This window comes from Mesocricetus auratus, unplaced genomic scaffold (assembly GCF_017639785.1).
Source record: "Mesocricetus auratus isolate SY011 unplaced genomic scaffold, BCM_Maur_2.0 Super-Scaffold_100004, whole genome shotgun sequence".
In the NCBI taxonomy this organism is placed as follows: domain Eukaryota; kingdom Metazoa; phylum Chordata; class Mammalia; order Rodentia; family Cricetidae; genus Mesocricetus; species Mesocricetus auratus.
In genome coordinates, this window is record NW_024429189.1 from 48616012 (window position 1) to 48643948 (window position 27937).

At 37.6% G+C, this 27937-nt stretch overlaps 1 protein-coding gene across 3 annotated transcripts in view; it reads left to right on the forward strand.

Moving 5' to 3' along the window:
- Positions 1-27937, forward strand: part of Ppp1r1c (protein phosphatase 1 regulatory inhibitor subunit 1C) — a 112802-nt gene that overhangs the window by 80511 nt on the left and 4354 nt on the right. For 2 of the 3 annotated variants that reach the window (XM_040745690.1, XM_005064620.4), the window contains exon 5: positions 24863-25737. The exons of the other annotated variant lie outside the window; for it this stretch is intronic. In XM_040745690.1, the coding sequence (XP_040601624.1) occupies positions 24863-24877 (15 nt within the window). In that variant the 3' untranslated portion in view covers positions 24878-25737. Of the gene's footprint in view, positions 1-24862; positions 25738-27937 lie in introns of those variants that run through there. 3 annotated transcript variants of the gene reach the window in all.

Here is a 27937-nt window from a genome sequence, read left to right on the forward strand (position 1 = left end):
GGAGCAAGCATGTGTTACCTTTGTTTACGCTGCAGAATATTATTTTAATTATGTAAAGGTGTGTGACGTTTGTTTATGCTGCATTTGTTTAAAGACGCAAGGATGTATATTTAATTATGTAAAGAAGTGTTGTATCCATTTCACTTTACCTGCATAAAGCATCTGATTGGTCTAATAAAGATCTGAACAGTTAATAGCTAGGCAGAGAAAGGATAGGTGGGGCTTTCAGGCAGACAGAATAAATAGGAGGAGAAATTAGGCTCAAGAGGAAGGAGACAAGGAAGAATGAGAGAAGAGAGAGAATGAGGGCCATGCCCAGGGCAAGAAGCCAGACAGAAATAAGCTAAAAGAGCTATCCAGAAACACACCTAAGCTAAGGCTGAGCATTCAAAACTAATAAGAAGTCTCTATGTCACGATTTGGGAGCTGATTGATGGCTCAAAAGAAAGAAAGCCTGGTATATTTTGGTGTCCAACATTCTGATCCTGCCTGAACCTCCAACTTTTGGGAATACAGGCATGCACTGCCAAACTTAGCTTTGTGGCATGCTAGGGATCAAACTCAGGGCCTCATTCAAGCAAGACATACACTCTACCCATTGTGCTACATCCCAGATCTTCCTCTTTGACGAAGATTTCATGCCCACCATAATTGAGAGTGGCCTCCTGAGACCTGTCTCCTGCCTCACATTTTGCCAAGATACTTTTATTTCTGTAGTGTATTTTTCCTTCAGTTACAGCATTTGGACCAGAGTTCAGATCCCCAATACCCATATAAATGCTATGTGGGTGTGGCTACTTGACCCAGTATAATCAGAGAGGTTGGGCATACCTAGAGAAAACTGGTTAGCCAGAGTAACCCAATCAGCAAGGTGTGGGTTCAATGAGAGATCCTGCCTAAGTACTTAACATGGAGAAAGCTAAGAAGAAGATATCTGACATTCTTCCGGTCTTTCACAGGCATACACACACATGTCCACACATGTGTTATGATACATACCCACACATTCATACCTACACACCCCACACACAAATCTGTTAAAGAGGTAAATGGATTCTGAATATCTGTAAGCATATCTGCCTAACACTCAGTGGGTACTAAAAGAAAGGTAAGGTTAAATGTGTATTTATCAGCTGTGACTTATATACCTCTGATCACACATCTGTTGTTCACAGTACTTTATGTTTTTGTTTGTTATTCAGAACTATACATATTTAATTTCGAAGCTCCTGTAGCTTTCTAGGCTGCTTTGTATAGCCTCTAAAGGCTTTATAAGTCACACTAAGGTAATAACTGTTAGTAAGCTCTTGTGGCATGCAACCATAGATTAAGAGACATTTGTCATCTGGTGTGACAAATGATGCTACTTAAATGACTTGTTTCAAATGTGGCACCATCCCTAAGAAACACAGTGATCCATCTTCTATTAGATTTTCTTTTAGAAATAAGGATCATTTTGTAGTTTTCTTTTTAACTTCTGTGATATTAAAAAACATTTTGTTTTGAAAAATTAAAAGCCTAGATGTGTATATGCTAGTTGCAGATAGGTATTCTGTGGTAGATTTTAAATATTGTAACTAGGTCTTGTAGGCAATTGCTTGCAACTTTTCTCCCTAGAGTTTGCTAGGAGAGCGAATAAAAAAGGGTGTTCAACTTGCCATTTCCCACTCAAAGGCTTTACTGTCAGTAAATTGTGACTCTGGTCCCCTGAGCATTAAAAACAGACAGTTAGAAATGTGTTCAGGAAACTTACTGTAGAGATCTAGTCTTCATTAAATATTCCAAAGATAAAATAATTGCTATATGGGTAATCACTCTTGGTTCATGGAGGTTGGAGTTTGTCTGTTTATGCATCAGAGTTCACAAGTAACAGTCAAGGTGATGGGAATGGAGATCATGAGCTAACCAAAGGAAGTGTGTCATGACAATTAGGCATAGCTGATTCAGGCAGTTTTCTTATCTCTTGATTTCCTTGGCCCTGGGAAGTTGCAAGGATACCAACGTCACTGGCCATTTATTTTTCTCTACTACCTAGTAAGGCATCCTTGCTTCAGACTAGTGTTTGGTTTAATGCAATCAAGACAAAGATAAACAAATTTGCTAATAGGGTTATATGCAGAAAGCCTGCTGTAAACATGCCTGACCTGGGTGAATCACATTACTTTTTCCTTAGTAGACAAAACATGTCTTGTCCAAACCCATTTATGCTGTCTTAATAAAATCCAAAAGGAACTAGACCCCCAGATCCTTTCAATAGACTCAAACAGTCTCAGATTCTGGAGGAGAAGAATGAGTAAACAGCTGGATTTCTTTTTATGTAGACAGTTGGGTCAGACTCAGACCGCCATTTCTGTCTTGATTTTGTAAACTAAATTCTGTGATCACACTGAAAACCCAACTCTGAAGACGAATCTTTCAAAGGCAAGTCCAACTGGAGCCAGAAAGGACTGAAATAGATCCCAGCTGTTTGGATTGTCTCAACCCAAGAACAACTAAATACTGGGGCAGCAAGCATGGTTGCTAGTAAATTCTGGTTTGAAGTTGTAGATAGCTAGAGAGCAAATCCTAACCGACCGCCCCCATGAAGCAGTAGCTTGGAAAGCCTGGTAAGAGGAGTAGATTAACTGTTCCTTGTGGTTTTAGCTGTCCTAACATCTACTACTTGGAATTTCAAACCAATTTAAGTCTCAGTACACTTTGCCAGATGTTCCTATTTCCAAGCAAGTAGAAGCTGGTGGCTGTGTGCAAAATCTTTACATTTCAGAAAATTGTCTTGTATATTTCATGAGTTCTTGTGGAGGCTCTTGTTAGTTTACTCATTGTGATGACCAAACACCTGACAAAGGGACTTAATGAAGTAAGGGTTTATTTGGCTCACAGTCCTAATATGGTCTGTCATTTCTTGGAAGGTAGAATGCAGGAGCAAGAGGGCTCATTGAACTGTTTCTGTAACCAGGAAGCTGAGAGAGAAAAGGCTGGTGATCAATTAGACTTTTTTGATTTTTTTCCCTTCCTTTCCTCTTAGTCTGCTTGGCACTCAAGTCCATTCACTAGTGCTCCCCAATTCAGGAATCAGAGTGTGTCCTGCTTGTTCACTCAAAATCCTTTGTAAACCCTCTCAGACATACACAGGCTTACTTCCTGAATGTGCCTAAATTCTGTGAAATTGACAATCTAGATTAACTACCACAAGGTGCGTTCTCCCTCACATTTAGATTTTCCAGATTTGATTTCAATAGCTAGAATCCCATTTGTATTACACGGCACAAAGCAAACTCTATGAGAATTTATAAGAATATGCAGAGAAAAATCGCAGACACACTCAGGACTGTTTTCTTTACCATTGACAATCTTCACCACGTTGTTAATTAACCTGTGGTATTCTCACTTAGTCACCCACTTTATTATTAATACAATGAATAATAGTGCAGATCAATCTCTGAAAATTAGATTAAATGATTTTATTCTCTGGGTACAAAGGTCTTCTATGTTTTACTATGTTCCAGCATTATCTCCCAACCCAGCGGTTTTCATTCATTTAAATATATTAGAGTTTTACATGGTTTTAATGTATTCTCTTTTCATAGTCACATATTCATTAATTATATATTTGAACCTAGTTTTCATTTGAAAGCCTAGCCAAAGGCAACTCATTTCAAATATAAATAGTCTCTTAAGAAGATATGCATTAATTTTCCTTAGAATACGTGCTGTACATATGACTAGGACATTCTTATCCTTATAGACTTAACAAATCTATCCTTTAAAATGGCCTGATATGAAAATGGATGCTGTTTATGATTGGGTAGAAGTTTGGAGCCCAAATTCATTTTGCCACCTAATATTATGTCAAAGTCCTGTTAAACAATTCTCTCAAGCTATAAATTTTGAGAGGAGATGGAGACTTATGTAGTTCAATATGCTCTTTTCAAACAAGGCTGTGAGAAGTTAATTGGTAAGGAATGTTTTCCCAATCTTAAACAAGTAGTAAGTTGGATGACATTTTCTATTTATAGCAGATGGAGACCAGATGAGATTTCTTTCTGCTGTGACTTTCTGAGTCCAGCATTTGAAGCCTCTGATGCTCAGATAAGCTCCATTTCCTTAAATACCATGCTTAATATTTATGCTGACTCTTATTTGAAAAGTTGTCAGGACATCCAAATAAAACATTCCAGATATAATCTTCCAACAATGACACCATAACATTAATTTCTTTAAGAATAAATTTAAACACCAAGCCATTTCTAAGTTAAGTATTTTCAGATGATAGCTAATAAATTTCCCCAAACATCTGATGCTTCCATCTAAAATTTTGAATTCTCTGTCCACACTTGCAGTCTTCCCAGTCAGATGAGGAGACAAAGCATTACTTAAAATATAAAAGCTTAAACATTTCAAAGTTAAAAATAGACACCCTGCTTGTCAGGGCAGGGGAAGTTCTCCAAAGTTCTATCTTCTTTTCCAAGAAATGCTGAGAACAGCTAGCCACCACCAGCATTAAAAGGGAGTGAATGGGTGTATAGTTTCTGAAATACTGAGTTTATAGTTTCTGTACTGGTCAAGGGCACTTTTCCAATCCCAGAGAAGTGATGATGTGCATTAAGAGAATTCTTCCCTTCAAAACTGCATAGGTAAGAGTGTAAGGGTGACTAGTGAGTAATTAAATGCAGTAGAGAAAGCACCAGAACAAACATATCCTAGAAGACAAGAGCAGTTTTACCTTCAGATAAGAGTGTTACATGATCACAGAGACCAAGGCTTGACCAAGGAAAACATAGGGATTTGGTGATGGTGATGGTAGGGCTGTAGCCACACTGCAATAATGGGTGGGTTAGAGGGGATTAGAGGGTAGAGCTAGTGGTAGCAACTCTTTTTTTTATTTTGAGGTTCAAACATGGTATCAAGAGGAATACATAGCCTTAAAGGAAACTTTTTGAGTTCTTGTTTGCCTTCTTGTCTTTAGGCTAGAAGATACTTGAGTATATTTCATAAATGGGGGAAAAGTAGAATAGACAGAAGAGAAAGGCAGATTCTCATGATGAGGTTTGGAGGGTTGCGGACACCCTCCAGATGCCTGTCACATTCCAGTTACCCCTACTGTGATCCCCTTTCTCCTGGCTTGATAGCACTGATGACAGGATTGCAAAGCTTGTGTGTGTTATTGTATCGTTTTCTTTCTTTTCCTCTACCTTTCTGCGCTCATTCTCTTTGGTGTCTTCTCATTTTCCAGGATTACTGCTTACCTCCTAGATATAAGTGTTCACCAAGGCTTTGAGAAGTTCAGAAGGAAGAGATTGTCATCTTTTATTCATTCATAATTTCTAAGCCCCTAGCATGTATGGTGGCATTCAACAAATATGTGTTGAATTGGAATGAAATGTTTAGCTTACTCTTGGCTGACTTTTCATGCGTGACCTCATGCCTTCTAGACAAACACTGTACCACCAAGCTATTCCCAGCCTGCTAAATGTCTTATTTTTGCATGAAATAGAAATAATTAGACTGCAAAGGAGAATGAGCAGAAAGACTCCAAATACATTGAAATTTACTTATTCACTACCCAGATCAATGGTCATGTGTAAAAAGCCTCAGCCTCCCTTAAGGAGTGCCATGGTTTATTTACAATTTGCAGTGCTTTATATTCAAGTACTGACATTATTAAATATTAGAATTAAAAAAATTATAGGCTCTACTTGGAAAGCATGATGTGATATTCTTGTGAAATACTTTACTCATATAAATATCTCTGTATTTGACTTGAAGCCCTCCCCAACCCCACCCAAGCATGGTTTCACCAAGAGGAAGCAAAGGATGTTCATTGCAGAGTTCCCACCACTCTATGCTGTATCCTCAATCTGAGCTGATAACTGCTTTTCATGTTTGAACTATCATATTCTATACTATAGCTGTTTCACTCACTTCTGATACTTTGTTGGCAATGTTATCTGGTAGTGTGCACAATCCATAATGCTGATGGTAGTCAACTCATAAGTAAGTTGTGTCTCTGTGCAGGTGTAGAGGAGAATAAATGGCATTTTCCCCTGACTCATCACAAGCTTCACAGATGCACTCCTGTAACAGTAGATGGGACATATAGAATAAACACATGTAACAAAGCCATTCTGGGATCCAGCAGTATTAAGGAAAGAGGAGCCAAACGCCTTTGGAAAAGAGGGCTTCATGTGAAGTCTGTTGAAAAAAAAAAAGGCAGTTGTGGCTGTGATGTAATCACAATAAATAGACAGGAACTCACCAGTCTTTATTTGTTCAGATCTGTTTTGTCTCCAGGTGCAGGGCAGGAACCTTTGGGAATGCGAGCGAGTCTTATGACCTGCTTTTAGGTAAACTGACTTATCTTTGTAATTAGGCATGTGGCTTTATGCAAACTCCTACTTTCTGTCTTTGATGATGTTATCCCTCTTCTTTAGTAGGTCAAGGGACATTCAGCATTCTTTTTTCATTTCTTTTTCCTACTCTCCTTCCTCAGGATGAAAAGGTGTGTCATTTCTCCTACAGAGAGTGAATGTTGTAGTCCTCTTCCTTTTAAACCTATCCTTGATTTTCCACATATGTGAATATTTCCTTTTTCTTCCTTTTCATGTTTTTGAGGCATTGTTTCTCTGTATATCATTGACTGCCTAGAGCTCACTGTGTGTGGATTCCCTTATTCTGCCCACAATCAACTTTGTAAACCAGTCTGGTTTCAAATTCAAAGAAATCTGCCTGCCTCTGCCTCTTGAGTGCTGGGATTAAAGGTATGAGCCACCATGCCCAGCTATGTAAACATTTCTTAACACATAGCTCCTTATGTAAGAATCATACACAGGTGTCTCAACTGTTAGTCCTTTTAGGTTCTCTAACAGGCAAAATCCATGAAATGCTTGCAAAAAGAGACTGGACTCTACTCTGAGGAAGACAGGCTATTGCTAGATTTTCTTTTCTTTTTGGTTTTTTGAGACAGGGTTTCTCTGTATTGTTTTGGAGGCTGTCCTGGAACTCTCTCTGTGGAGCAGGCTGGCCTCGAACTCACAGAGATCGACCTGCCTGTGCCTCCCGAGTGCTGGAACTAAAGGCGTGTGCTACCAACACCTGGCGTATTGCTAAATTAAGGGTGCCAATTCAGTACTTCTAGTAAACAGACATTTCTTAAATACTTCTCATTTCTCAGAAAATACTTTTAGTGTACCATATTCTAACTAGTAAATTATGCTGTGGATTAGAGCTGAAAGAATAGTTTTCTCAGAGGAGTTTTGTATAAGAATCATTCAAATACTAACTATACTTGGAGTGCAGTGTAAATCAGGCACCTCTAGGGAGTTCATTCATTTTTGAATAGGTTCATTCACTATGTAACACTCTGTGTTCTGATGTCAAACATAAGAAGCATAATGGTATGGCTCCCTCATACATAGAATAAGTGAGGAAACATAACAGTGTGACTCCCTCATACATGGAATGAGCGACTTAAAAATCTGCTCTACCATACATATTGGTTCATATTGCATTGACGTGGGAATAAAAGTAGCTCTGTTACTAGGGTTTTGAAGGCCTGGCTTTACTTTTTCCTTGGAAATAATGAGGTCTGAAGAGATTGTTTCTGTTTCTATGCCTCCCACTCACTGTAACTTGAAACATATTTGATCACAGAAACAAGGCCAGCCTTGTTTGGGCTTAAACTGATCTGTTGGGTCTTCATTCCTGGATCACAATTTATTGTGGGGCACTGTAGATTCCTCCAAAATAACCATCACAAACCCAGATTACATTCCTGTCTCCTTTTTATTCTTCATATTTGGTGACCGAATTACTGTGTTCTGATGTATGAGAGCAGTGAAGAAATTACTGGCAAGATCATATTACAAACTGAAACTTGGTATCAAGTACTCCTAGGCAAACTCTTAAAGCCCTTGAGCCATCTTCCATTTCAAGGTCCCTTCTACCTCCCACATTATCAAATGAGAGCTTCCTTTTCCTTCCTGTTTCCTTCTCTCAGACATAACTTCATTTCTACTTATCCCCCCTTCTCTCCGCTCAGGAATAGCATCCCTTTTCTTAGCATCCATAAAATTGCTTAATATGCATTACAATACACAGTATTCCTACACTTTCTTTTAATACCAGATAACAGTTGACAGCAGAGTCCCAGGAGCTTCAGCATCCAGGTGATTAAAAAGACTGTCTCCTCTGAGAAAAATATAATAGCAAATGTGGGTCTTTTCATCTTGAAACTTTGCATTGTATCAGATAACATGAATAAAATCTCCTACATTGTAGAATATGTACTTGTGGAAATGCAATTGATTTTCAAACGTCATGCATACTTTGGGAACATAGCTACTTCTTAGAGTTTAATTGAAGAATGGAAACAGGAAGCACAGATTCTTTCATTCTCATTTGAAGAAACCTTTGGAGTGTCTTCAAAGATGATGGATGTGCCTTCTTAAAGTAGCATGTGGTATGTAACAAAAGGTACACGCTGTTTTTTTCCAACACACACTGTTGGGACACTGCTTTTTGCATAGAAACTAGTAGTAAAGATCTAAAAATAACAGAGATCACACTAAGCTCCTCAAAATAACTTTGTGGGGGGAAAAAGCATGGTTCCAGTAGTCAGTTTGTAAACATATGTATTCTGTCTCCCCATGATCCATTGGTGACAATGTTTTCTAAAGGAAAAATCAGGATTAGGAACATTTGCAATTTTGTAACAATCTTGGGAGAGGAAATAGTTCAAGAGATGTTGAAATTCCTGAGACATTCCCATATTTATGGAAAAATACTCCTGAGTATTTGAAATTAGTACTACCTAGAAAATATCTGTTTTATTCCTAAGTGACAAATGATCTACAATAGTCAGAGAACATGAGGCCATCTGGCATTAAAGGCAGTGTGACCTGTAAGATCCTGAATCATTTGTGTCTGTCAAGGCCTTTCTTGATACCTAGTCTAACACTGTTGTTATCTGAACTTTTCTTCTAAGGTCTGAAAAAGGAATTCATGTTCTTCAGGAAAGAAAATAAAACAGAGGAATGGGTAGATTAGTTAGAAATAGCCGGTCACTAGAATGGGATTCTGGTCCAAAGAAAATGGATGCTCTCATGAGGAAAAAATGAATTGGGATTCAGGAACTGTGGGCTTCAGTAATTAACACTGTGAGTTATACCTGTAGCTCAGTTAACTAGTGGTGTGCTTGTCTGGTATGTACAAAGTACAGGGTTCAGTGTTCAGCATTGCATAAACCAGGCATGGTGGCATATGCCTGTAATATCAACATTCATGGTAGAAACAAGATAATTAGAAGTTCAATGTCATCATCAGCTACATACCAAAATTGATGTCAGCCTGTGATACGTGAGACACTGTCTCAAAAAATAAAGTGAATGAAGTAAAAATAATGAAAAAGAATGAAATTTCAAATTAATCCTTATTCTTCTATGAAAATTGGCTGTGTGGGGGATTGAGTTAAGCCAGTCTTGAGCCTAAATCTTACTTTTACATCAAGTTCCTTATGTTTTGTTTTGAAGAAACAATCTTTTCCTTTTAATTTACACACAAATCCCAGTTCCCCCTCTCTCTCTCCTCCTTCCCCTCTCTCCACCTCTCCACTACCCAGCCCCCTACCTACTCCTCAGAGAGGGTGAGGCCTCCCATGGGAAGGCAACAAAGTCTGTCATAACACATTGAGGCAGGATCAAGCCCATCCCCCTTCACTGTATCTAGATTGAGAGACTATCCCTCCATAGGGAATGGGCTCAAAAAAAGCCAGTTCATGCACTAGGGATAAATCCTGGTCCCAACTGCCAGTGGTCCCATAAGCTGCTCAAGCTACACAATTGTCACCCAGAGGGTCTAGTTCAGTCCTATGCAGGTTCCCCACTTGTGTGTTTGGAGTCAGAGAGCTCCCATTAGCTCAGGTCAGCTGTCTCTGTGGGCTTCCCCATTGTGGTCTTGACTCTGCTCATATTATTGCTCCCCCCCTTTCTAATGGACTCCAGGAGCTCATCCCAGTGCTTAGCTATGGACCTCTGCATCTGTTTCCATCAGTTATTTGATAAAGGTTCTATGATGACAATTAAAGTAGTCATCAATCTAATTGCAGGGAAAGACCAGCTCAGGCACCCTTTCCACTATTGCTTAGAGTGAGTCTTAGCTGGGGTCATCCTTGTGGATTCCTGGGAATTTCTCTAGTTCCAAATTTCTCACTAACCTCATAATGGCTCCCTCTATCAAGATATCTCTTTCCTTGCTCTACCTCCCTGTCCTTCCCCCAACTGAACCACCCCATTCTCTCGTTTTCTGTGCCCTCCCCTCCTCCCCCTCCCCTTCCACTCTTCCCCTCAACCTCTCCATTTACTCAGGAGATCTTGTCTATTTCCCCTTCCCAGAAGGGTCCATATGTGTGCTCCTTGTTACCTAGTCTCTGGGGTTGTAGACTGTAGACTGGTTATCCTTTGCTTTATGTCTAATATTTACTTATGAGTGAGTACATACCATGTTTGTCTTTCTAGGTCTGGGTTATCTCAATCGGAATTTTTTTTCTAGTTCCATGCATTTGCATGCAAATTTTGAGATGTCATTTTTTTTTTTACTGCTGAATAGTATTCCATTGTACTATAAAGAAATGTGCCACATTTTCTTTATCCATTCTTCGGTTGAGGGGCATCTAGATTGTTTCCAGGTTGTGGCTATTATAAATAATGACACTACAAACCTAGTTGAACATGGTTTGTTTTGTAAATATTTGTTTACTTTTTGTGTATGAGTGTTTTGCCTGCATGTATATGAGTTCCATGTGTGTGCAGTGCCCATGGAGGCCAGATAATGGTGTCAAATCCCCTAAAATTGAAGTTATAGATGTTTGTGATCTGCCATGGGGATTTCCTGTAAGAACAAGCACTGTTAACTACTGAGCTATCTTTCTGGCTCCTGGTCATGGCTGGAAAAAAAAGATAACTTCCTTAAGTGGGCAAAAATAGGTGAACAAAGCAACAAATGTATGACAGAAATAATTTTAGCATTCCAGTTCATTCTTTTAATTGTAGCTTATTTATAGGGAGATGACTACTAATTGTTTTAACATTCTAACTTTCTCTACTATGTAGTCCCTTATAATTTATAGTTTTCAACAACTTATTTTATATTTTAAAAGATTATATGTTTAAGTGAGTCTTTGTGTGTGTGTGTGTGTGTGTGTGTGTGTGTGTGTTTGTGTGTGTGTGTGTATTGATATATGCATGTAAGGACAGTGTCCAAGGGTGTCAGAAGAGGGAATTGGATCTCCTTGAGCTAGAATTATAGACAGTTGTAAGCTGCCTGATTTGGGGGTGGGAAACAAACTCTTGTCCTTTGGAAAACACGCAGTACATGGTTTTAATCTACTATCTGCCAAGCATCAGATGTGTGTCTCTAAGGTTTAATTTGTCAGGAGTCAATCAGAATTAAAAGTGTTAAGTGGAAAATTGCAAAAATAAAACATTCAGGTTTTAAGTAACTTACTGTAGCATACTTTTATTGTCAATCTGCATGCTTATTTTATAAGTAAACTTAATCATAGGTATGTATCTGCAAGAAAAATTAGCACATGCAGTATTTGGCACTGCATGTGGCTTCAGGTCGGTGTGGAGGTCTTGTGCTATATCTTCTGTGGGTATGAGATATTACTGTACTAGGCCTGATACAATGGAATTTCAGTTTCAGACCATGAAATTTAAATTATTCAAACTAGATTCCAACATGTAGGAACCATTACAACTGAGGTGTTTGTGCCAATGATGAATAAATTTGCTTATTCCTATAGAATGAAAACTCCGGAGTTAAGACTTGAAGGCTTTTTAGAAAGTGTTTTCAGCATCTTGCTAGTTATAGAAGTATTTTCCTTGCAAAAAGTTTTCCTGGTTCCTGAAAACATGGTCATTGGTTGTAAAGCTCATTTGACTATGGTGGAAGATGCAAAAGGTCTTAACCCAATTCATTCAACTTTTGAAGTATTGATTTTTCTATATTTGGTCAAGCATTGTCATGTAGAATAGATTTTTTCTGCTTTCCAATGCCAGATGATGGTGTTGCAATTTTGGATTCATCTTACCAACCTGCCGAACATCCTTCTCAGATAGTTTCATGAAGATTCAGAAAGCTATGGTAGATCATATCACCAATGTCACCATGACACCCCCCCACACACACTCTGGAGCAAGTTTGGCTTTGTAGCTATTTCTTCTTCCTACCACTGAGAGGGTCCTCACTGGTTACCATATACAGTCAACTCATTCTGGTGTGTCATAGTCTTATCAAGAAATGGTTTGTTTCATTGACTAAGAAAGGACAACAGTCCAAAGCAATACTTTAAAAAGAGTTAGTCAGCCCATGAATGAATGGTCATTATTTGAGCTTTTTCAGCTTTCCAATTTGCTTCAACTGTCCAATGACCATTTAAAGTTCTGTATTGCATTCTTTGGTAATTTCTCAAGAAGCTAGCTATAAGGGGATCTGTTGAGAGAGGCCTTTTTCTTGCCAGCAGATTTATTGTTCCCCCTGCCAGTTGCCTGGGCTCTGCCACGTTGTAGTCCCCAAATAACACACAAGATGTGGTATTAATTATGAAGCTGTTGGCCTTGCTTGTTTCTTACTGGCTAGATCTGACTTAAGTATTTATCCCATAATTGTTAATCTAAGTATTTCTCTTACTGGAGAAGTTTCTGGGCTTTTTATCCCTATGGCTGTTACAGAGATCAGCTTTGACAATTGCTCTCAGTTGGCCATTGTCAACTTCCAATGGCTAGCCATCCCATGCTTTATCCTCAAAACTCTCATCCCCTTCACAATACTTACTGGACTATCACAAAACTGTATGTTGTTCACCAACTATTGGGCCAAATGAGTTATTGACATAAGGAGTTGTCTCTATTACTTTATAACCCATTACACATGCAAATAATAAAATTGTTCAAATTTGTAAAAAGTTAGATGTGATGACACATGGTCATAATCCCAGTTTTAAGGAGGTGCAACACACACAGACACACACACACACATACACACACACACACACACAAATTGCCTTTCCTATTCCCTTTTCCACCTCAAAAGGAGACTCCAGTAAGAATAGAAACTACGGGGGAAAGGAATAGATAGATACTTTGAATTTCACATGTCAACAACCTAACAAAATTAACTTAGGCCAAAGTGAAATGTCAGAAAAAATATTCATTTTTTCATGTCATTAGAGGAAATAAAACTTCTGGAAAAAAAGCTGAGCCTCATCAAACAGAATCAAAGCCTGCCCCACCCCTCTCTTGCCTCTGCTTGCCAACTTAACCTCACCGCAGGTCCTTGGCTTTCGCCTTAAAGCAAAAACAAGTGACATCTTACCCCTATAATTCAATATTCTGCCATGATGACTTGTTTCAGCAAGGTCATGGGGGAAAGACAATGACTCACCCAGTAGTCAGAGCGAGGCAGCATGAGAGCCAGGCAGTGGATGGGGATACACATTTTGGTGAATCACTAAGGATTGACTTTGTGCACGTTCAACAAACACTAACAACTTCATTACATTCCCAATAGTTCACAGCTCCACATTGTACCGTGACCAGCCTTTAACAAGTATTTGGGAGGCAGGAGCAGGAAGAGGAGGAACAAAGTACAAGTTCGCTGTATACAACATAGCAAAATAAGAATAAATTTCCAAGTTAAGGTAAATAGATTAGGTGCACAGCAAGTTTGAGGAATGGATTGCAAAGACCTCAGTCATCTAGGGAGTTCTTGCTTGAGAACTCTTCTTCCAGCTGGAGTTTTAAAGAAATTCTACCTGGTCTTTGAAAAGATATCAATATTCTCGATACAGCCTAAGATTTTTATAAAGCACCTTTGGGAGATGATAAACTTTTACCAACAATATAGCACATCTACAATGAAAGTAACAGTGTGCCTTTCCAGAAGTATTTTGGAATTCAAAAATTTATATTTTAAAAACCACAAAATTATTATTATAATGGTTTTAACGTGGGGGAATAGTCATAACAATCATTCCCAGCACTTGAAAAGTAGAGGTAGGATCAAGAATTCAAGGCCATCCTTACTTACATAGTAAGTTGGAGGCCAGCCTGGGCTATAGGAGACCCTGTGTCAAAAGGTCTAAATGAATGAATGGATGATTTTAAAAAAAGCAATCCCAAGTAAATGATACTAGTTTTGGAAGACCAAGTAAATGGGGCAACGGAACACCTTCTAGCTACTACCATTGAATAATAGGAAATTATCTTTTAAGCAGAGACTGTGCTGAGTTTTGCCTTCATTTGGTCAATGTAAAACTACTCTTCCTCAGCAAACTTGAGTAATAAATGGCTCTCTGCATCACGTATACTTAAACTTTACAAAGGAAAAGAATAAAGGCACAAGCTCATGGGAGCTGGTTAGAAATCTTTCTGAAAGCAAGCAGAACGGCACTTTTATGTATGGAAGGCAAATACAGAATGAGACCAAGGAAGGACAGCAAACCAAAGAGGGAAGTGGGCCAGGGAGCCCTGTGGTGAGAATGGTGAATTGCTGTTACTGAGAGGGCCAGTCAGGGAGCAAGGCTGCCTGGGAACAGCTGTAAATCCGGGAGAGGAGACAGGTCAGCCAAGCAGCTGCCTGACCTGTGTACCCATAGGTCAGCAAAGGACAAAAAAAAAAACCAAAAAAAAAAAAAAACAGAACAATCTGCTCATTCAGATGTTTCCTGGGCGTCATCAGGCTGGGGTGTGAGAGACCAACTGAGCTAAAGCAGCCACAGAGCACAGAAGAAAATAGCCTAGGGATATGGAGAGGACTGGGAAGATACTGACACTAATGCATCAGAGTTCACTCTCCAGTGAAAGAGTTTTAAGTAATGAAAGAATTGCGGAGGTGACCGAAACACTTAGATTCATTTACAACGCTTCCCTGGAAAAAACCATATGTACAATGAGATTAATTGTGCTTAGTGATCAAGGCAATAATAAATACAGAGAAAGTATTATTTCAGGCTTACATCTTTAAAATTCTCTTTCTTTCTTTTCTTCTTTCTTTCTTTCTTCCTCCCCCCTCTTTCTCTTTCTTTGAAAGTTTCCTTGCCACCAAATAGAAGTGCAGAAAATGTCTGGATTGGTGAACTAAGATTATGTGGAAGCCTAAGATGAATAAGCTAACACATGGAGCATGATTGAGTTCATTGGAAAGATGTTTACTTGTTGGAAAAATATACTCCATTTAATTCTATCCATACTTAAAATAGGAAAGAGTTTCAATGAAGGTAAAATCAAAGCTAGTCATTTTATTAGTTAAAATGTCTTGGGCATAAGTGATCTTCATTCATCCAGACTCTAACTGATTAGTCAGTGAATAAAAGAATGTATTGGTTCTAGTTGTATCTTTCTAACAATCTGACGGAGGGAGGCATATTCCATGAGTCTGAAAACAAGCAAATATGTACAGAAATAAATACTGAGGAAAGAACAGTGAAGGGGGTATGTATATAGTTCTTTGTGCTTACATAAACAGACTAGGGGAACCAAGAATGTTAAACACACAGGGTTATCTCTTCAAAGAGCGAAAAGTGTAACATCCTTTCCCTCTAGAAGGCTGGGAATGCATGTGGATAATAGCCCAGTGACCTTTGCACTGTGTGTGTGTCTGAGATCATATCGTAGCCTACTCCAGAGGCTCTTGAACTTGTTTGTATCAATATATAGAAACTATCTTTATAGAAAATATCATATGTGCTTTACAAAGAGTTTTGATGTAGTCATGCCTTAAGGTTTATTGTGTACACAGGGTTGACTTATCACTAGAAAGTTGTGTTTGTGTGTAAGTCATATTGTGTTTAAATATGCCTAAAATGAATTATTCAGGGTCTGACTCTCAGAGTTTGAACCAGCATCAGTTATTGAACCATGTTGAACCAAACTACCTTCTTGCCTCCTGTAGTCCATCAATCTGATGGCTGTGGTGGTCTCAAATATACCCACAGAGCAAAACATGATTTTATATGAGACGTTTATGGAGGCCACTCTGAAATGAAGACTGTCTACTTGGGTGAGGTGAAGGAACTCACTATATGGGTCCCTCAAAGAAAGGAGAATTTTGTGGGGAGGGCACAGGGAAACAGGGCCCCAAGACTGTAGACGGTCTATGTGCAAAAGTCTCACCAAGTGAGTAGACAGAGTTTAATTATAAAGATTCTTCAGGTGTTTGATAAGGAGTCTGACTCTAATTCTCAAGATATTGAGAGTTCATCCAGGGTTTTCTTCAACATGAAGTAACTTTTCATACCACAGTATTATAAAGGATAAAATTCCAAAATAATTTTGAAAAATTAACAAGTATGTGGAAATTAAATTATTTTTGAACAACCTATGAATATAAGAAGAGATGAAAGGGAAATATAATGGTATGTTAACAGAAATAAAACTGGAAATATACATATATATGTATATATATATATGAATCTAACTGTTGGCATACAGAAAAATAATTATAAAAGGAGAGTTTATAAAAATAAAAGCCTATACTAAAGAAAAGGGACATTCAAATAGGCAGCCCAATGGTGCACCTCAAACACCTAGAAAAATAAACGAAAAACTAAATCCAAAGAAAACAGGATGAAGGAAATAATAAAGATCAAAGTAAAAATAAATACACCAATACTAGCCACACAGCAGTTAAGATCTGCAGAATGAAGTGTTGGTTTTTGAGAAGATAAATCAGCATATCTTTATATGAACACAAATTTGAAGCAATAGGATTCATACAGGTAAATTTATAAATGAAAAAGGAGACATTACAAATGGTATGGTACAAATATAGCAGATAAAAAATAGAATAGTTATGTCAACAGATTGTATGATCAAGATGAAAAGAATAAATTCTGAAATGCCAAGACTAAATTGTAAAAATATGGTGAAAGTAAAAAAGACTGAGTTAGTAAGGAATGGCCTCACATCAATGAGAAGCCTTCATGTAAAACTGAAGCTCAGTGTTCACCTCCGAGTTCCCCCTGCAAAGGCTGTCAAACCTTTGCCTCACAGCATACTATTCTTAACATCAAATCTAACATAATTTTTAGATAATTAAACTAATTTTAGAGTAGTTTTAGGCTCAAAGAAATAAATGAAGAGGAAGTATAGAGTTCCCCATAACCTTTGTTCCTAAACCTGAACCCATAGTCCCTGTTATCCAAATCCTGCACAGTAGTGACACATCAGTTACAGTTGACAGGTTTACATTTACAGTGTCATTGCAGCAAACCAATGGGTTAAATTGAGGATACTCTTGTGTATATGCTATGAACCTGGAACAATATATGTTATATGTATCTACTAGAGTAATACAGTCTAGGCTGGTTTCACTGCCATAAAATGCTTTGTCTGTCCATCCCTCCTCATTTAACCCTAGGAATCTCTAACCTGCCTTTGCAGTCTTGTTTATTTCCAGAATGTCATATCATTGAAATCATATAGTGTTGCATTTTTATTAGATCTTTACACTAAACATGTAATATCCTTACATGTTTACCCTTTGTCTTTCGTGGCATTTTTTCTTTTTCTTTTTAAATAGTGCACAATATTCTACTACCTGGACACATCACCGATTATTTATTTAACCAAAGAATCTCTTGATAATTAGATATTAGTTCTGTTTTGCCCTGTGTTTATAGAGACAAGTTTTAAAAATCCATTTCAGTAACTACCTCAGAGAAGTTTCTGCATGGTATGGTAAGAGTATGGTTAATTTTTATTTTAAAATTGTTGTTTTATGTGTATGGATGTTTTCAGGTACACATGTCTGTGTAAAATATATGTGCCTAGCACATGCTGAGGTTAGAAAAAGACTTTGAATCCCCTGGAACTGAAGTAAAAGGCAGTTGTGAGCATTCATGTGCATGATTGGAATTGAACTCAGGTCATTTGGAAGCTCAGTAAGTGCTTTTAACTGATAAGCCATCTCTCCAGCTCAAAGAGTATGATTAGTTTCTGAAACATGTCAGTTAAAATGTCTTGGAATGTGAGTGCCAGTTTCAATTTCTTCCAGTGAGAAATAAACATTCTTCTATGTCTTATCATTATCAGTAATTCAACGTTCGCCAGTCTTTTGTATGTGTAGTGGCATCTCATTGTTTTAATCTGAAGTTTTCTAATTGCATGTAATATGGAATATCCTTGGATATGCTCATGATCTATCTGTATATTTTCTTTTGTGAGGACACATTTAGGTATTTATCCATATTATCCATATTGTTCTGTTACTTAATGTTGGGGCTCAGGGGTCCTTTTGTGTATTTATTTACAAATTAGACTTTTAACAGTTGTGTCTTTGTTGCACTTTCTATTTACAAGGTCTGTAGCTTGCCTTCCTTTCCGGGACTTTGAATCTACAAAGCAGAACTTCCTACTTGTAATAAAGACCAGATTATCAAGTGTTTTGTTCTCAGAGACCATGTCTCTGGTGTTGTGTCTAAAATCATTACTAGACTGAAGATTTGCTTCTCTGTTATTTTCTAGGACTTTTAAATTTGCATTTCATATTAAGTTTGGGATATTTTGCATATGATGTTCAGTTTTTCTAGGCAATTGTTGGAAAAACTGTCTTAGCTGCATTTTGTTGCCTTTTCTCCTTACGTCAAAGGTTGTTGACTACACTTACATAGAGCCATTTCTGTTCTACTGTTAGATGTGTTAATTTTCAACAATACCATACAGTCTTGGTTATTATAGATTTGAGTCAGGAATTATTAACTTCCTCATTCCCAAAGATCTCTCCACATAGACACATTTTAAAATTCCAGGTCAGATCATCCTTTCAGATAGACAGGTTCTCAAAATACCTCTCTCCATTGTGTCTGAGACAGTTGAACTTGGAATATTCATATTCAATAAAAAGTACCAGTGACTGATATTTAACACTAAAATTAAAAATTATTAATTCAAAATCAGAACATTTATCACTGAATGAAGACATCTGTAACCTACGCAGTGCCTTCCCTCCTTGAGATGAGGTTACCAAAGGGCTCCTTAAACAAGCTTCAGTTACAGCTTGGTAATGCTCCTTAAATGGGATACCCATTGATATGAGGCTGTGGTAAGTATCACCCCAGCAGAAAGTGCCTTACCTGGAAGATAAAGTCCTCTACACTGCCATTACTAGATGTCGTTCCATGAACACCATTGTATCTAGAAATGTCTTCTGTGTGATTCTAAATTCATAGCAACAAGATTAACTGTGTATGTGTGTGTGTGTGTGTGTGTGTGTGTGTGTGTGCGTGCGTGCGTGCGTGCTGAAAAAGCACAAATATGTGTACGTGTGTATGTATGAATCTAGGCAGGCCATAGGTTCTCCAAAACACATACACGCGTTCATTTTCATATTCTTTCCTGACGCCAGCCTCAACCTTGCTGATAAATGTGTGGGTCTTCACATTTTGCCAAGTGAAACCAGGCTCTGTCCAAAGGTGTCATCTGAGCTCACATCTGATAGTGGTTTTATGGAACGTGTTCTTCACTTGTTTCATACTACTTCTTGTTAATCTTTTCATCTTGACTTTACTTTTGTCCAATGGCTTTGGCAAAGTACTTGCTAGATAAAAATATGCATAAATATAAAAATATGTCCCTACTCCCATGTGAAATGGAGAACAAATAAGTAAAATGGTCATGTATTGACTTGCAGTTTATGCTGTGGAGTGCTCACTGTATTAGAATAGAAGTTGACTATGTTGCCTTCACTGTCTTAAAGCAGTGGTTGAGTATGTCATCTATACCAAGTTTACTTCAAATAAAGTAGGAGTATACATATTTGTAGTAAGTCTAATGTATGATACATACACCTTTGGGGGAATAATACCAATATATCACTTGATCTCTCTGACTTTAGTGTGTTAATATATTTCTATTAAAAATGAATGGTAAAGTATTAAACAAAATGCAGAATATATGATGGCATTTTAGGAAATGCAAAACTCATTTCCATTTTAAGAAATAACAGGACTTTACTGAGAGGCTATTCTGAGTATTAACATTAATGATTAAATAGACTCTATCTAACACTACATTTTAAATACATTGAACTATTAGTAAGTGGTTTTGCTAAGACCACAGATGTCATTCCTTTGTACACAAAAGGCTTTCAGAAAAACTAAGGCTTGTTCAATATATTTTGCTAGTAATATTTGCTTAGACACCAAGCTGGTTATTAACCAGCTTATTGCTCTATAAATGGCTGTCTAAATTGCTATTCCTTAAGTTGGAGCACTGTTATACTCATCAGCATGGCTTGTTCGACTCATCTATAATAGTTTTCCACTAAATTAAATCATGTGCACAGCGTCACTCCTAATCCCACATCCTATCTGATCTCTAGTTTTGTCTCTTTCCCAGATGGGGTTTATTATATTTAAATAAAACTGCTTGATTTTGTCTCTGAAGATTAAATGACCACATTGTTCATGTCTAGCATCCTGTTCAAAGTTTTGTATACAGCAGAAAAAGCTTCCTCTTTTCTCATAACACGATCTCTATTTGTAGCCTGGTCATGTTTAAAGAGTGTCTACAAGTTAGATTAAATTCAACATCGTTTTGATTACACTAAAACCAACAGTATGGGATAGGTTACAGTTAAATCTAGTTTGAAGATGAAAAAAGCCCCATGATCTTGAGTCACTGTATTTTCTTTCTGGTTCTAACTTTGTAAAAGATCATTGATAGTGGAGGATAACACTCTACCCAGGCAAAGGGCTCCCAACTGGAGTAAAGGGCTAAAGTTTGTGTCTCAGTTTATTTAATAGTTTCTCAGGAAATTTTACTTTCCTCTTTAAACCACACAGATTTGATTAGTTAATATTCATATTTATAATTATTTGGAGATAAGAGACCTGACCAAGATCTGTTGAAAATCGTGGGGCTTTTTCCTTGAGAAGCCACAAATACAACAACAACAAAAAATATATATAAATTTCTAAGTAGGTGATTGGTGCTCCAAAATACACCATAGATTCCCTAAGGACTTTAGAGTTATTACTAAGATAAAAAGAATGTGCATGTACCAATAAAAGAAAATTTAATTGTACATTTACCCAATGCATTTGTGAATTTGTTTTAAAAGTATACATTCAAGCCAGGTATGGTAGCTGAAGTCTGCAATCCCAGCATTCTTCAGGAGGCCAAGGTAGAATAATTCTATGAGTTCAAAGTAAACTTGGTCTACATAGTGTGTTCCAGACCAGCACGGACTACATATAATATGATACCCTTGCTCAAAAACAAAACAAACAAATAAGCAAAAATCGCATGTGTTTCTTGCTGAACAAATGAGATTTGGGAGCGTCTTTTTCTATTTTGGACAGAATCCACCCTTTACCTTACTGTCAACCATTGACCCTATTTCTGTTCATAAGACCTATATATATCAGTTTTAATTTTCCTCCACTATTTTAGAAAGTCAGAGTATCTATCATCTTTTCTTAAATTTCTGTATCCCAAACTTTCTACTTTCATGTACAGTTCCTTATAGAATAGTTCTTCTGATACATACAGTCTCCAGGCAAGAGGCCAAGTCTCTTTCCTAAACTGTTGCTGACTCTGTCCTTGGGAACATCTCAATAAAGTCACATGTTCTGCTGCTGGCAAGAGAAGATCCTATAGTGTTATGTGGAAACTGGTCACTTTACCAACCACCAAAGTGGCCTCATAATGTGTGTGTTTGTGTAGTCTGGAACTTACTATGTAGACCAAGCTGAGGATAAATTGTGGCAGTTCCTGTTTCTGCCTGCCAAACCACCTGCTTTACAAAGTTAAGAGAGCACGCGCGCGCGCGCACACACACACACACACACACACACACACACACACACACACACCACACCACACCACACATACACATACACAAGTCACAAAGTGCTATGCTCTGGGCATCGTCTGTCTTTCTTTCTGTCTGTCTTTCTTTTCTTCTTTGACTCAGTCTACTTTGCCTTCAACTCCAATTTCTTTATATTTTTACAAATGCACACTATATAGCCCAGTCTTTTGTATGACTCTTTTTCTGTGTGTTCATGTTATTGTGGAGAAAGTATATCCATTGTGGTTTCTGTGGTTTCTTTGTCTCCTGTTTGTGTGCAGTCATGACTGAGTCTACACTTGTCCTGGATTCTGACTGAAATGTGAGCCATCATAGACCATGTATTGGGGAAAGGCTTTCCTTATGTCTGTCAGGATGGAGTCTTAGAATTTCACCAATGTCTCCAGGATAGCTTATTCTCTTCTATCTGGGGGGATGCTCAAATATTGAATAAGTACCTTAAAAATTGAAACATGAAACATGAATGAAAGCTATGTAGAAAGACATTATAAAATCTATATCAGCAGACTGTATACTTTAATTTTAACATCAATTGGGCCATAGTAAAATGAATATTGCTGATGGGTAAAGGGAAAGGAGTGGTTCAGATGGGTTTCAAGACAGAAATTAATCAACCATAGATTCTTCAACTGACAGAAGGCATTAAGACAACATGCTTTAGAAACTAAAGACTATGTGATTTGTGTTCTACAGGACATCTCTATGGCAACCTGTCACCAGCTCTGCCTCATCTAAGCTTTTCCCTTGAAAAGATTTCATTTCTGGGTGATTTTATTTCAGAAAATGCGTCTCATGTAAATTTGTGGTGATTGTTATCATAAAAACAAATTCAATTCAAATCAGGATAAGAAACAGGCCTGTCTTCAAGTGTGGGGAATGATTGACTAATGTTTAAGTATGTTGGCATTTTTATTTCTTTTTTTCTTACATTTACCCAAATTAATATCAACATTCCTCATTTAAATTCTCAAACACAAGTTCATTACCTTGTTGTTGAATAAGAGTGCCAGAGTCAGTACAAACTTGGAGAGGGACTGTCAACCTCTCAAACCTAACATTGTCAATAGTACCCTAAGGGCCTTCTGCACCAGCGTGGGATTGGTGCTATAAACCTATGATATGTCTGAGAGAATGGCTAGAGAGTGTGGACTGGCATGTTGAAAGTTAAAGTTGAAATTCAGTTGAGATACCTTGACAGTGGAACCCTGTGTCTTATACACCAGCACATACACTAGGATATGCTAGAACTCCCCTTAGCACCTTACCACTCTTAAAGCTGAGAGAGAATCATTCGTATTCTCAGAATCTCAACACCCATACCAGGTATTTACATCGTGGATTTCTGACGCTTTCTGAGCCATGCATGCAAAACACGAGTAGAGTGTCTACTTGGATTCAATGAGCTCCCTTCCTTTCTGCTCAGCATTTAGATGACTTTTCATTGTAGCTTATTGTAATATAAAGTAATTTCCAATTGCTAATAATAATTTTCTCTCTATAGTCTGTGGCAACAGAAATTGTGAGTGATCTGTATATGCATATTAAAACATTTAAATATTACACCTGCTCAAATATTGTTGCAAGATAATGCATCAAGTACAAACATCATTGCCAATTTGTATCCTGAGCCTGGTGGTAGCAGTGCATACAAACTCACATACCTCTTGAGTCTTGGTTTTACTGAAAATACGAGCCGGGCCTCGCTTTTATTTTTCAGTTATAACTTGAACATCTTTCATGATTCTTAGAATAATCTCATAAAACAGATGTCCAAAATATAAAAATGCACACCAGTTATCACATGTGAAGATATCATCAGGCATGTTGCCTTAACAGATCATAGTTTAGGGGATTTGAAGATAAGTGTGCAAGTTAAATGTGGAGGTAGCGGTAATCTTCTAATAATGTATTTCAGATTTGGAATAGCAAAAGAAATCTAAAGATAAATTATTGTGAAATTGGCAGGACACATACTAAACTGTTTCCTCATTAATTCAGTCCATCAGTTAGACTAATTTTGCTAGTGAACATTTACTGTTGGGTAGATATCTTTCCTGTGATTCCAAAGTGACATTACATAAACAAAGTTCTATAAGGTAACCGACACAAGAAGGGATCAAACGCACCAGGTGGATAAGGGAAGCAACTTTCTAACTCTACGTGGGGGTTGTGCTCTCCTTCAGGAGAGACAAGCTGATACCTGAAGGGTGAGCAGAAGATGGTTAGATATGTGAGGAGGAGAAAGACCTTTGATGTTTACAACAGAAGGATAAAAGCTTAGAATTAAATGTGTCTGAGGTGGTTGGAGGAAACTTAGAGCAGAAATTACTATGAAAGGTGAAAATAAAACCTTGTGGAAAGGTAGCCCACCATCGAAGGTCAGGCCAGGCCATCTAAGCAGCATCTTTAGGCAAAGGTAAGCCTATAGGTTCTTCTACTCTGTAGGCATACTTACTGAAGAATTTTGAATAAAATAATTCATAATCCAGTGGGTACGTTATGGATCCAAACATATGGCTAACAATATTGTGACTGTTACTTTTTTGTTTATACATTACAGAAATGGCACACATCCCTTTTGGTATTAGGACTTTGAAAGGCCTTCTTTGTAATTGTGTTCGGTGATGCCAAAAGCAATATTTTCACTAAATGATACATCAGAATTATAATAAGGGCCTCTGAGCAGATCTTTAGTTAACAGGGGTTTAATAGACTGTGATGTAATCCTTAACAGAGAAGATGTGATTATAAAAGATACCCTGTCTCTAATGGAAAATTTTCTGGGTGTGTTTTTACTGCTCAGTGAATTAAAAGGTTTATATAGCATACATGGCTGAGATTCTTGGAGAAAACACACGCACACACACACACACACACACACACACACACACACAATTAAACTTTTCCATCCCATGTTTTTATTAACTCTTTCAGCAGTGGATCTACCAGAAATAAAATTCACTTGAATTTTGCGCAATTTCTATAATTTCAGGGGTTAAGCATCTGAAAGGCCAGAATGGATCAGCATTCCCTGAAGAAGAAGAAAGTACAAGTGAAAGAGAAGAGAAGTGGGGCCATTAGTTACCCGTCTGCAGCAAGAGGACTTCTTGGGAATAATTGGACTGGACATCCTTCTGAATACCCAGTGGTACTCCCAAGCCCCGCCCTGAATACCCAGTGGTACTCCCAGGCCCCGCCTCCAGCAGGCTCTTCTGTCTCATCCTCCACAGTTCCACAGCAGTTGTGACTCTCCTGGAAGCCTCCATGACTGAACTCTGAAACCAAGTGCAATGTGCTGTGTACCACGTGCAGTAAAGAATAGGCACTTATTTTACAGCAATTTTTCTTTTAAACTAACAGTACCTAGGAATCTGCTACCATATGTATGTTTTCATTTTGATACTGCCAAAGCTGAACTCCTCTTGGCCTACTAATATGATTTACTTTCTAAAGTCAATGTAGAGAGCATTTCTGTAAAAGTACAAAATAAATACTAACTGCACTTGGAATGAATGTGAGTGGGGAATAATGGAAGAGGAATGTCTGTGGAAGCTTCTAATTTAAAACCTGCATTTAGCATGCTTCTGTATATAGATCAGACCAGTTTACTTCAAGAAGACAATAATAAAGCAGATGTCAGTTGTCTTCATTCAAAACACCCCATGAGATATGAAACGTTTTTCATCCAGCAGTGTGTTAATGGTTACTTAAAGAAACAAATATCTCTGCATTCTCTAAGTTGTGCAGTGTTGGTTTCTCAGAATCATCTCATCATTGAAAAGGAAATGCTAAATTTGTAATAAAACATGGCAAATCTCTACTGTGCTCTCCTTTTTAACTATTTGAAGTAAAACCATTGATTGTGTATTTTTTTTCTGTTTGTCTGGGTTTTTTGTTGTTGTTTCTTTCCTTTTCTTGGTGCTAGAGAATGAAGCCAGGGCTTTGTAGATGCAAATATTCATCCACTAGGCTCTGTCCTTAGTCATACTTCAATCCTTAGTGTTTTATCATTCTTCTCTGTGAAAGAATAAAAAAGTCTCATTAATTCAGCCATAGTCTCGCCCATGAATTTGATAACTGCTTTTTGTGGAATTTTAATTTTTTCCAGTTATTTTTCAATCAATATTACATCATCTTCTCTTCCCTTTCTGCACTCTAAACCCTTCCATATGTAACTCCTCAATCACTTTCAAACTCATGCTCTCTCTTTTTTTTTCATTAGTTGTTACATGCTTCCTACCAACTACTTTAACATGAGTTCTTTCCTAGGAATTTATTCTTTTGTAAGTTATTAAAATAAAGGAAAACTCATTTCTTCTCTGGAGTTGAATTACTCTGAGCTTTTGGAAAGCAGCATTCTGGCCTTTGATTTTAATTACTCATGATATATGAATGCACAATTTAGTGTGGATGATAATTTGTTCTTACACTGTTGGTTTTTATGAGGTTCAAATGTTTCATTAATGTAAAGAAGATTTCTCAGAAACGATTAAGGAGGAACTGGTGACATAAGCAGTGGGTAAGATCACCTGTTGTCAATTGACAACTTTGGTAGATCCCTGAAACCTATATGACAGGAGGGGAGAAGCAATTGTCTCTCATTTTGTGAGTGGTATTTTCCTCCTACTTTCACCTTGGTATGTTGGACACACACACACACACACACACACACACACACACATACAATATAACCATAAAAATATAATTAAGGGAAAATTAAGAAAAGGAGACAAAATAAAATATGCAATAAACTATAAAATCATAAGGTGCAAATCCAAACGTACAAAGCGACTTTCAATTTGAATACGAATTTTATAATGCAGCAATTAAGAGAGCTATGTGAAAGTATTCATATGTGCAGTGGAAATAACATTTTACTCAGAGAGAGACATCCCAAGACAATGAATAATATTCTCCTGCTTCCATCTTCTCCTCTCCTCTCCTCTCCTCTCCTCTCCTCTCCTCTCCTCTCCTCTCCTCTCCTCTCCTCTCCTCTCCTCTCCTCTCCTCTCCTCTCCTCCCTTCTCCTTTCCTCTCCTGTCCTGTCCTGTCCTGTCCTGTCCTGTCCTGTCCTGTCCTGTCCTGTCCTGTCCTCTCCTCTCCTCTCCTCTCCTCTCCTCAACTCTCCTCTCCTCAACTCTCCTCTCCTCAACTCTCCTCACCCTCCTCTTTTTATTGTTATTGTTATTATTATTATTATCTTCTATCTCTCCCCCTCTCTGTTGTTGTTGTTAAATCAATTTCCCCAAACCTTTAGAGATGTTGCCACTTACTATGACTGTCTTTTTAAGTTTCTCTCTACTGAAAACATCATTAATGTCCATATTTCTTGTAAATGCTTTTGAGTTATTTATGTTTCAAAACACCCCTGACACCACTTGAGAGTAATTGGAACTCCCTGATGTACTAAAAAAATGAAACCTCACTTTCCTTTTACTTGAATAGGTTGAATAGACACTTTTATAAAGGCAACACACACACACACACACACACACACACACACACACACACAAACAAGAAGGATCCAAACCTCTGGCTGATTTTGTATCCTCATTTTGGAAATAGGCAGTGTGACTTCTGAATTATTTTTCTTTCAATCTCCATTCTTATAACCATAAAGGCATAAAACCTTAAGGAGCAGTTTTTCTTGGAAATGTTTCCTTCTGTTCCTTTGTTCACTCTCAAAGCAAATCACTAACAGCTTAAACTTAAGTTTTCCTTGGGAAACAAGTGGCATTCGCGGAGATTTGAAGGAAACCAGAGCCAAGATAATGGGCTTTCAATTTCCTTTTCACACAATTATATTCTACAATGAAAGCTCTTTTCTTGTTGTTTTTGGTTCCCTTAAGGAGACAGTGTGGCTTTAGTTTGGTTGAATAAGCAAAGGAGGTTATTGACAAGTACTTCCTTAAATATCTATTTGCCAAATCTCATTCATTAGATGATGTTATGGTTCCCAGACAAGCTTTGAGTCATGCTGACTCAGATTCAAAGTCAATCTCTCCCAACCTTAGTCTCAGTTTCTCCATTTGAAAAATAAGTATATTCATTCTGAACCTACATTGTT